The 12248-nt window shown below is 29.0% G+C and overlaps 2 protein-coding genes across 2 annotated transcripts in view; one reads left to right on the top strand and one right to left on the bottom strand.

Moving 5' to 3' along the window:
- The window catches only part of LOC129913390 (E3 ubiquitin-protein ligase FANCL), a 71110-nt gene that overhangs the window by 180 nt on the left and 58682 nt on the right, over positions 1–12248 (bottom strand). The window contains exons 2-3 of the mRNA XM_055992020.1: positions 1016–1111; positions 13–960 (exon numbers count right to left, since the gene is read on the bottom strand). Coding sequence (XP_055847995.1) covers positions 13–723 — 711 coding nt within the window. The 5' untranslated portion in view covers positions 724–960; positions 1016–1111. The remainder of the gene's footprint in view (positions 1–12; positions 961–1015; positions 1112–12248) is intronic.
- Positions 8641–12122, top strand: LOC129913392 (NPC intracellular cholesterol transporter 2-like). The gene is made up of 3 exons (XM_055992022.1): positions 8641–8796; positions 11570–11677; positions 11746–12122. The coding sequence occupies exons 1-3, from the start codon at positions 8727–8729 to the stop codon at positions 12036–12038; spliced, it is 471 nt and encodes a 156-aa protein (XP_055847997.1). The 5' UTR covers positions 8641–8726; the 3' UTR covers positions 12039–12122.

The following is a 12248-nucleotide window of genomic DNA, read 5'->3' as shown; positions in this document are numbered from 1 at the left end:
CAATCAACTTACCGTCTTACAAAATGGACATGCCCCAAATGAAACATCCAAAAACACCTTCCCATCAGCCAATGTAGTAAACCATTCCTTCAAACATATTGCATGATATACCAAACTGCAACTTCTATTATCACATGAAATAAATGGAACATGTTCCTCTAACTGATAACAATAACAAATATTACAACATTCTTCCGTCCCTTCATTGACCATCGGGAAATAAGTCAACTCAAATGTTCTCAACAAATTTGCATGAACATCCATTTCAGTATCCCAATTTTTCAAACCTTCACTTAAAATTGAACGAAGTGATTCGACTTCATAAGTTGGTCCATAAAGATTCAAATTAACTGGAGAAGATGTAAAAGGATCGAGAACAATTTTTACAAAGACTCTGTCTTTTAATTTGAATATTCTCCAATTTTCTTTTGTGGAGGGTCTTAAAGGTTGAACGACATAACAAAGTTCATCTATGTCAGCTAAATTTGTATAAAAGTCTTTCAATTCTTCAAGAAATTTAAAAAATTGATCTAAAAAGCATTTAACTGATGAACTTGTTGAGAGTAAAACGTCTTCCCATTGAATACCTTTTGGAAGACTATGATCGAATATTGTATAATTTTTTGTATTGTCAAATCCAAGTTGTAAGTAGTGTCCTTTGAATCGATCAAAGTCTGTAAATCGAATGGAACTGAATTGGGAATTGGTATAAATCTTGTACATTGGAGATTTAAGTTTAAGGATTTCATTCTGGGCTTCAAATAAGGAAAAGGATCCTTCACAATTAAGATTGTGAGAGTTTTGTAATATATTTGGTATATCTTCGATGATTTGATTGATTGTCTTTGATGGATCAAAGTTATCAAGGATATTTACAGCGATTCCATTGTTGACAGTGAGTTTGAAATCGTTTGTTGAAGGAAAGTTGGGACAAAACAATCTTACATGGAACCTTTTATTCTTTAAGGTGAATATTAATAAAATTGATTTATTTAATAACAATGACAATTCTTACCTTGATTTTAATGTTTCCATAGAATTCGGATTTGTTTTCGGTTGATTGTAATAGACCGGGATATTTGAGAAGGAATTCGTTTAAGGTTTTAGTGGGCTATAAAAAGAATAGTATATTGAAATTGTTTTTGTTTTTAAGTAAAGCTTTACCATAGTTAATATTTTTATTGAAGTATTTTTGTTTTTTTTTAAACAATTTCGCAATTTTTCATATTTTTCGAATGGTTGGTGGAATTATTTGAATTTTTTGTTTGAAAATAAACAAAAAAAATTGACAGGAAGATTGACGTATGTCATTTTGGAATTTCTAGTTCAGGTGTGGAGGAGAGAATGGACGCGTTCAAGGGAACAAATTAAAATTTTCAGTAATGACAGGGTGTACCAATGGGATTTGATTTTTTTAATAATAAAATAAAAGTTAAAAAGTGGGAAATTTACAAAACGTCGCCTCAATAAAATAATGTCGTATGTTACATTCGACTACTTTTGGGAAAACGCAATCAAAGTTCAGAACTTTTTTTTTCGAAAACTATACGGTGAATTTTTTTAAAAATATCATGGTATATACAGAAAACATTTGCCTATTGAATTGCGTTAGAATTATTTCAATATTCCAATCCAGAAACAAATAATAGTCAATTTTGTCCAATATGCCGTTGTCGTATGTAACGTTTTCACAGAAAAAATTTGTTAGTCAAACACATACGACAAATTCATGACACATACGACAAAAAATAAACAAAGTTTAATCCTACACTTGTTTACGACATACGACATTTTCGATGCGAAAAAAAAGCACATAGAACAAGGTTTTTTCTTTTTAAACGGTTTACGTTAATTTATTATTTTAAAGTAGAGCAACTTAACTCTTAATTCTTAAAATATATTTTTTTTGTTTAAACAAAAGAAAAAAACTTAAAATTAAATTTAATTCACAGAAAAAGTATTATTTTTATGTTATTTTTCAACAATTTTTAGAATTCATGAGATGAACTTTTAATTTTCGGCCATTCCATTCGCATTTTTAGGACATTTTCACGCTTATTATCCAGTCTATCTCGTTGAAGAAGCAATCTTTTTTCTTGAAACTTGGTAGGTCTTAAGGGCATATTATAAAATTGAAGTTCTAGAAGTTTCAAGAAAAACGAATTCAAAATAGCTAAATTATTAACAGACAAAGACGGTAACGGAGAAGATTTGTACGCGTCTTCTCCGTTACCGCTTTATCTGTGAATAATTTGGCTACGTTAAATTAGTTTTTCGTGAAACTTCTAGAACATCAACTTTATCATGAGCCTTTAACACCTACTAAGTTTCAAGAAAAAAGGTTGCTTCTTCAACGAGATAGACTGAAAACAAAGTCAATGTGGAATGGCCGTTCTTAAAATACCTATACTTTTTTTTGTCCAAACAGAAAAAAACTTAAATCACATAAATTCATAGAAAAAATAAAACATTTTTATGTTATTTTTGAACAATTTTTAGAATTAGAATGGTAGATTCCGATCTTTGGGTTGATTATTTTTAGATGTGGATGGAGTATAGACATAAGAATATCATGTGCAGCTTCATAAAAATTTCGGAGGGCCGAGTTTTCATTTTGATTTTCTAACTGGTACGTGGGATCGCCGTTATCTTCATCGTCTGCTGAAAAGTCCTTGTCACTGGATTCAGAACACTCATTGGGCGAACCTAATGGATCGACATCGAAGAATTCATCATCCAATATTTCGTTGCTCATGCTAAATAAAATCAAATCATAAAACCACTTTTTAAGCATTTAGTATGCATTATCATATTACGCATAAAGCACCTCCGATAAACTTGGTGCAGGTGACTCGTCAGCCCTGCTCGACATCTTGATTGCGACTGAAATTACACTCGTCTGTGTATTTCCTTATGGGACATACGACAAACGTTTACCGAAATTCCAGTAAAATATTGTCTTATGTGTAGCAAAAATAGCACATACTACAATTATTTACCGAACGAAGAAAACACAGATTTTGTATGAAAAAATTGTAGTATGTGATAAATTTTGTCGTATGTGCACGTTTTCAGTGCTCTTACGACAAATAGATACTGAAAATGTTTGTAAACCTACACATACGACAAAATGCATACTGATTATCTCGGAAACGAAGACAGATATCGAAAAACGGATTCCACAGAATGAAAGAGAAAAAATCAATTAGCAAAACTGCATTCAAATCTCAAAACCTCAATTTTGCACATACGACAATATTTTATTGAGGCGACGAAAAGCAAATTAAAATTTCTTTTTAGTGCAATTGTTTTTTTTGAAAAAAACTACAAAAATTGTTTTTTTTCAACCAAAAAATAAGATTTCTGTATCATTATATTAAATTTAGCAAGAAGTCAAAAAGTGAAAATTTTCGAACTCAATTTGTGACAGTTTTTCCGATCACAAAATTAAAAATAATGATAGCTGCGTTCCTTTGGAAATATTTATCTACTTTTTAGTACTTAAAACTACTTTGATCTACTTTGCTATACTGAAAAAGTAGTTCAAAGCAGCTTTAAGTACTAAAAAGTAGATAAATATTTCCAAAGGAACGCAGCTGATGCAGAAAGCTTATTTTTTGGTCTAAAAAATAATTTGTATAGTTTTTTCCAAAATTTACTTTTGTAAATTTCCCACTTTTTCACTTAGGTCGTTGTAGAAGAAAGGCCTTCGGACAAAATTTTGAGTTTGTGCGGTACACACAACACTTATTGCAAAAAACCAATTTTCTAATGAAAGATTGACATTTAATCTAAAATATAGTCTAGCCACACTTTTATTAAGCTATTGCAGGCCTTTTATTAACGCAGGCCTGGCATGGGGAGCTAACCAAGAAAAAACGTAACGAAAAATTAGTACATTTATGATGGTATGTGTGTATATGCATATGATACGATTGTACGAAGCTTGCATGGATGTGTGAATGGTTTTGGTTCAGCCAGAGAGGGTTATATAAATTATGTTAGACAACAAAAAGAGGAGTAAGGAAGACGACCATAAATGCTTTGTCTGCAGAATAAATCAGGAGCAAACAACATTTTTTGTGTTTTTTCTTTTCTTTTGTTTTCTCTTCCCATTCTTCTCTTTCTTGTTCAACTTTTTGTGATTTGTGAACGAGTAAGCGTTGGATTGCGCTTGCGATATTAAATCAGACGAGAAGAGAAAAAGTATTCTTGTGTTGTCTTATTTTTTTATCTGGAGAAGTTTATGACATGAGATTGTGTGTATGCATATGCATATGCATGTTTTCAAATGTGACCTTGTTGTTGTATATGAATTGATAGGTAGATACAAAACATAATCATTGGTTTTGTGTAGTGTAGGTAAACAAATTATAATTGCATAAGTTTATAAAAAATGCAATGCAATAGCTTTACCGCGGCAGTCCTCGAGTGCCACAAGTCTTTTTTTTTTTTTAATTTTGTCCATACCTTATTTTAATATTTTCAGTAGGTAACAGTTTTTGCAAGATTGTCCAAAACTACTTTTTTCTTACATAATTTGTGAATATTTGAAGTGGAAAACACATAATGTCAGTTCATAGGTAATAAATAAAATTAGAATATACTCTAAGCGGATTTTTCATTTTGGGCCCTATTTTTGAATAATCATTTTTTGAAAAACAACAAAAAAGCAATATAACTCTCCTCAAATGACAAAATACCTTTTAATTGTTCCAACAAAAAAAAAATTAATCAAAAAGCTACTTATTTTTGGAAAATAACACAACTTATAAAACTCTATTTTTTGTATCAAAAAGTCGTTACTTTTTCTAACGGCTGTTTTTATTTAGTTCATCGATTTACCACCAGGGCTTTTTTTTCGAAGATACCTCTTTTTTCTGTTAGAATCTGAGTTCGAACTTTTGTGCGGAGGCCTCTTAAGGCTTAACAATAAAAAAAATCTTGTGAAATAAATCATTTTTTACTTTTAACTTCAAGGCCTTTTCTTCCATACGTCAAGGTTCTTCCTCAAAAAACAAAAACAGATTTTTAGTCGCAGAGGAACTCCCTTTGTCTCTGAAAATCTGTTTTTGTTTTTTTTTTTTAAGTGGTTTTATCGAAAACTTGTGTTTTAAGAAAACCTGTAGCTTTACAAAAATGTTTGGGAAAACTTGTGTTTTGGATGTGTTTTTGGGCTTTTTTTTCGAGGAAACCTGGTTTTTGTTCGATGTGAAAAGGCTATTAAAAAGAAAACTTTTAAAAGCAAAAAAGAAAAATTTTAGCATTAAAAAATATTTTGCATACAAAAAAAAAATGTTAGTGCTAGAAAAAAATGTCTGCATTGATAAAAAAATTGATGCAAAATGTGGGCATTAATTATTTTTTTAAAACATTTGTCGAATTTCATACAATTTTGGCTATTTGACCCTGCATAAGCTATTTTAACTATAGTATTGAACCTCAATGTATGGTCAAATAGCCAAAATTGTTAAAAAAAAATGGACGAATATTAAACAAAATAGTATATTTAATGCACACATTTTCATAGAAGTTTTTTTTTTTAATGGAGAAAATTTTTTATTTGCAATAAATTTTTTTTTAATGCAAAATATTTTTATTTTCAATTCAAATATTTTTCAGTTGCAATGCAATTTTTTTTAAAAGCTAATTTTTTTTGCAAATTTTTTTCAGTAGCAACAAATATAATTTTTTCTAATGCAATTTTTTTTATTTGAAATATTTTTTTTTAATTTCAAATGCATTTTTTTGCAATTGATATTTTTACAAGCCTGTTAGATAAAAGTTTTTCTAACTTTTCAGACTTTTTAGATCATTCTTTTGAAATTTTTAAACAAAACGAAAAACTCTTCATTTAAAAACTTATGGATTCATTTCTTCAACTATGTATTTTATCAATAGTACCTATTTTGAAAGTTCATTGATACCTAAAAAACACTACTGCTATCATTACCATATCGAACGAGATACCATGAAACCACATAATGTTTGGGGAAAACCACCAGCATGATACGTAGGTATACCACCAGTAAAATCTTTAGTATCATTAAAATGCGAGCACCATGGTTCGTTTTGGTTCAGCCAGAGAGGGTTATATAAATTATGTTAGACAACAAAAAGAGGAGTAAGGAAGACGACCATAAATGCTTTGTCTGCAGAATAAATCAGGAGCAAACAACATTTTTTGTGTTTTTTCTTTTCTTTTGTTTTCTCTTCCCATTCTTCTCTTTCTTGTTCAACTTTTTGTGATTTGTGAACGAGTAAGCGTTGGATTGCGCTTGCGATATTAAATCAGACGAGAAGAGAAAAAGTATTCTTGTGTTGTCTTATTTTTTTATCTGGAGAAGTTTATGACATGAGATTGTGTGTATGCATATGCATATGCATGTTTTCAAATGTGACCTTGTTGTTGTATATGAATTGATAGGTAGATACAAAACATAATCATTGGTTTTGTGTAGTGTAGGTAAACAAATTATAATTGCATAAGTTTATAAAAAATGCAATGCAATAGCTTTACCGCGGCAGTCCTCGAGTGCCACAAGTCTTTTTTTTTTTTTAATTTTGTCCATACCTTATTTTAATATTTTCAGTAGGTAACAGTTTTTGCAAGATTGTCCAAAACTACTTTTTTCTTACATAATTTGTGAATATTTGAAGTGGAAAACACATAATGTCAGTTCATAGGTAATAAATAAAATTAGAATATACTCTAAGCGGATTTTTCATTTTGGGCCCTATTTTTGAATAATCATTTTTTGAAAAACAACAAAAAAGCAATATAACTCTCCTCAAATGACAAAATACCTTTTAATTGTTCCAACAAAAAAAAAATTAATCAAAAAGCTACTTATTTTTGGAAAATAACACAACTTATAAAACTCTATTTTTTGTATCAAAAAGTCGTTACTTTTTCTAACGGCTGTTTTTATTTAGTTCATCGATTTACCACCAGGGCTTTTTTTTCGAAGATACCTCTTTTTTCTGTTAGAATCTGAGTTCGAACTTTTGTGCGGAGGCCTCTTAAGGCTTAACAATAAAAAAAATCTTGTGAAATAAATCATTTTTTACTTTTAACTTCAAGGCCTTTTCTTCCATACGTCAAGGTTCTTCCTCAAAAAACAAAAACAGATTTTTAGTCGCAGAGGAACTCCCTTTGTCTCTGAAAATCTGTTTTTGTTTTTTTTTTTTAAGTGGTTTTATCGAAAACTTGTGTTTTAAGAAAACCTGTAGCTTTACAAAAATGTTTGGGAAAACTTGTGTTTTGGATGTGTTTTTGGGCTTTTTTTTCGAGGAAACCTGGTTTTTGTTCGATGTGAAAAGGCTATTAAAAAGAAAACTTTTAAAAGCAAAAAAGAAAAATTTTAGCATTAAAAAATATTTTGCATACAAAAAAAAAATGTTAGTGCTAGAAAAAAATGTCTGCATTGATAAAAAAATTGATGCAAAATGTGGGCATTAATTATTTTTTTAAAACATTTGTCGAATTTCATACAATTTTGGCTATTTGACCCTGCATAAGCTATTTTAACTATAGTATTGAACCTCAATGTATGGTCAAATAGCCAAAATTGTTAAAAAAAAATGGACGAATATTAAACAAAATAGTATATTTAATGCACACATTTTCATAGAAGTTTTTTTTTTTAATGGAGAAAATTTTTTATTTGCAATAAATTTTTTTTTAATGCAAAATATTTTTATTTTCAATTCAAATATTTTTCAGTTGCAATGCAATTTTTTTTAAAAGCTAATTTTTTTTGCAAATTTTTTTCAGTAGCAATAAATATAATTTTTTCTAATGCAAATTTTTTTATTTGAAATATTTTTTTTTTTAATTTCAAATGCATTTTTTTGCAATTGATATTTTTACAAGCCTGTTAGATAAAAGTTTTTCTAACTTTTCAGACTTTTTAGATCATTCTTTTGAAATTTTTAAACAAAACGAAAAACTCTTCATTTAAAAACTTATGGATTCATTTCTTCAACTATGTATTTTATCAATAGTACCTATTTTGAAAGTTCATTGATACCTAAAAAACACTACTGCTATCATTACCATATCGAACGAGATACCATGAAGCCACATAATGTTTGGGGAAAACCACCCAGCATGATACGTAGGTATACCACCAGTAAAATCTTTAGTATCATTAAAATGCGAGCACCATGGTTCGCAACTTAGTGTTGTATTTTGGTATTAATTTACGAGCTCACAGCTCACGTAGATACTAGACCTTTCTTTTCATGTTTTGATAAAATAATATCTCCGAAGAATTTTAGTTCAGAAATTTGTACTAACTAGAGATATAGCCTAATCTCTATTTCTTTAAAAATTCCAGAGAAATAAAAACTTCGCAAAAAAATGTTCTTTTTCAAGCCTACTTATAAAAGTGTGTAATAAAATAAATATTATTAATCAGAATAACAAAATTAATAAACAAAATTAGGTACTATCGTATTTTGATAAGAAATCAAAATCCGAACACCTGGCATGAGAGAGAGGCACCTGGTCTTTCAAGTATATATGGTTCGATTATAGCGAGGATGTTGCAACTCTTAAGAACTTGGTCAACAAACTCGATTAATTGATATCTCCTGATAATACATATAAATACCTACTCTTATCAAAAAACTTGACTTTATAAACATTGTTTCAGTTTTGAAAACTTTCACTTAACGTTTTGCTTTCGACAGTAAAGTGTGTTATTTCGTATCTTATAAAAATGCTGCGTTCTGTGATTTTATTCTTGGCTATTTTTGCTGTTGCAGTTTCTGCAACGAATGTCAAAAAATGTAAGTTAATTTAATACAATTGATTTTCATACAAATTATGATTTTGAAAAAAGTTTTTATGGATTTTGTGTATATTAAGCAGTTCAGTCTTCAGTGAATAAAATTTTTATGCATAAACGTCATCAATAAGAATGCTTAAAATGAAAGTTAAATCAGCACTTCACAATTAAAAAAAAAAAGTTGTGAATTTAAGTCGTTTTCTACTAACCCGGAATTCAAATGTTAATATTCAAATAAGAAAATTGAATTGATTGATTTTGAATCAGAACATTTCGCTTCTTTTTTGAATACCTAACACTTAATGAAACTTATTTGTATAAATTTTTAGATTTAATTCAAATTTTAAGTAAGATGTAACCAATTAATACCAATTTCACACGGAATGGCATGCAAACTATTATAAAACTAGCAAGAAGGAATAGGTACATTATACATAACAAAACTAAATAAAAATGAAGTTAAGAAAAAATTTAACATAACTACATATGTACCTGCTCATAAAAAAAGAAAATGTTCTCATTTGAAAGTGATTTTCATCTACAGCATCCGTAGTCAAATGCAATAACAAAGGCAATCGAATCTCGAATGAACATCATATTCTGTAGGACGACTTGACGGGCGTAGCTAGACCTTTGGGGGCCCAGTAGCCAAAATGTTCGTGGCTCCTCTTCTTGGCTAGGTCATAGCCAGTGACTAAGTCGCACGATCTTGGTCTTAAATTTCAAGTAACTTAAATTTTTAAAACTTTTTAATGCAAATTTAGTAAATTTATATGAAACAAAAATATAGGTTTTGTAACTTTATCATTGGCGATAAAATTTTTGAATGACCATAAATTCCATTTTATTTCAACAAAATAAAAAGAAATTCGTTCAAATTCATAATTTCCTAATTCATAAATTCTGAATTTGAAAGAAAAATTTTCTTTTTTATGGAACAACGAATAAAATGCATTTTATAGACTTTTAAAGAAGTTTATTGTCAGTGATAAAGTTACAGAACAGTGGTTCTGGTGTCAGAAAAATTCTAGCACGTACCATTGTTTTTTAAAATTATTTTTGAAAAATATTATGAATAACCAGTTTGTAGATAGTTTTTTTTTTTTTTAATCTAAAAAAAACTATTGCATTGTACATATCCCGAAAACGAAAGCCAATCAAAAATGTTTGGATTCGGGTTCGAAATTATCATATCAAAATATTGAAGGTTTTTAAATGAACTGGGAGTTAGCTATTTCAAGGAGACCAACCCGATCATAAGACTCTTCTTTTTAACGGTGCTTTGTCGTTTTATGTTCAATTAACTTAAAGAATTTTTTCATTCAACTTCGAAGTCTCGACTTGAATAAGCTATCTAGCTTGATTTCTTTGCAGACCATCGTTGCTATTCAACATCTAAAATTAAGAATAAAAAAAAGGAATGCCTCATTTTCGAAAATTTGATTGCTTAAACTTTTTTTTCAATGAAAAGTTTATTTTTTTTCACAAGTTTTATCAAAATCGTTTGATCCGTTTTTAGGAAAATTAATCTTTTCCAAAGTTGATATATGAGAGGTACAGTTATTTTTGTTCCTAAGAAATTAATTCCAAAAATCTCGCTCTAGAGAATATCCAAAAATGAGGTTAAATTTAAGCAGTACCTACATCATTATACAGACAGGCGGACTTACGCGAACCATTTTTTTTTGCATTCTCTGACATTAAAATTAATTTTGCTCAAAATAAATTCTTTATTAACGTAAAGATTCAAAAGGCTCTATTAAAGTCCATATGATAAAATTGTGTTTTTTTTCACTTCTACCTCTTTTTTAGCTTTTTCTCGTGAAAAATTTGTCTGCCAACTTTGAATTCTTTTTCAACGACCTGAAAAATATAAAATACTAAAAGCAAATCAATTATACATACCCAGAATAAGTTGATAAGATAAATACCGGAAGGTTACCTAAAGTGGAATTCGAAAAACATTTCTCAGTAACCATACTCTTATCTGAAATTTATTACCTTTCCCATTTACATTACAAATATTGCTTCATTAAAACTATTTCAGGTTCTTGAATTAAACAAAAAAACATATGTCGTTTTCGATTGGCTCTCCGGAAGCGTCCGGAATCATTCAGAAGACTTCTGAAACCGTTTTATTGGCATGAAAATGACAGCCAGAACGCTTCTCAGAAGAGAAATTCTCTTCTTGATTTCAAATCAGAATCAAATCAAGAAGCACTAATACATGAATACTCACATGTCAAATATACACTCAATCATTGTTTATTATTATTTTTCATTCAAATTTTTTTCGTTTTCTGAAATTAATTTGTCTATTTATTTTCAAACAAATAAATTAAGCTTTTAAAATATTTTGCAAAACGAATTCCCGATTAATTTGTTGAATATTAGGTACTATTTTCTTCACATATTAATTATTTTTCAAGTCTTATGCCATATTTGACATTTTAAATTTCACAGAAAAACAAACACAAACACAAAAAAAATAGAATTGAGTGGAAGCAATTCAAACTGTTTTATTGGATTTCAGAATGAGTGAATCCTTGAGTGATTCCAATCGAAAACGACAATAATTTCTATTTTGTGTAGAAAAAGTTACGTATACACCACAGTGTCCCTGTATGAAAACTTAAAATTTAGTTGCATCAATTAAAAAACAAAATGCTACAGTATACTTTCAGGGTTCTATATTCAATTGAAATACTCAAACATTGCATATTCAAAGGATTAATATAAAAAATAACCACTTTTTTTCAAACTTTATTTTAAAGGCAAAAAAGGACCACTCCCAATATCGACTATCATTGAAGGATGTGAAACTTTACCATGTGATGTGATTAAAGGAACCACTGCAATAATGAACGCACAATTTGTTGGAAGTATGAAGATCCGTCTTTTTAAACTTATTGAACATTTTTACTTTAATTAATAATTTTTCTTATTTCAGCTCACGATAATATTAGATCAATGACAACTAAAGTCAGAGCCACAGTACTTGGATTGACAGTTCCTTATGCATTGCCCGATGATGTAGCTGATGTTTGTGCAAACTTATTAGATGGAGCAACATGTCCTATCGATGAAGGCGAAGATGCTATTTATAGCTTCAAGTTCCCCATTGACAATTCTTATCCTGAGATTTCAGTTAAAGTAGAAGTTTCATTGGTTGATGACGACACAAATGAACCGGTGGCATGTTTTGTTGCCGATATTAAAGTTAAGAAAGGATCTTCTCTTTAAATACTTGTCGGACAATATTAATTATGAACAAAAAAAAGCTTATCTGTGAATAAAATTTAAATGTTTATATTATAAGGCAATTAATTGAAAGGCTTTCAATATTCAAATGAACTAACACAAAAACACTTGATCGAAACACTTAAAATGGCAATTAATTTTAATCGATAGTTAATAAAAGTCAGATTTTTATTAGTAAATCAGTCAAGATAA

Source organism: Episyrphus balteatus, chromosome 3 (assembly GCF_945859705.1).
Source record: "Episyrphus balteatus chromosome 3, idEpiBalt1.1, whole genome shotgun sequence".
NCBI classification, from domain to species: Eukaryota; Metazoa; Arthropoda; class Insecta; order Diptera; family Syrphidae; genus Episyrphus; species Episyrphus balteatus.
The sequence above is the reverse complement of the archived record's forward strand: the minus strand, read 5'-3'. Positions and strand labels throughout refer to the sequence as shown.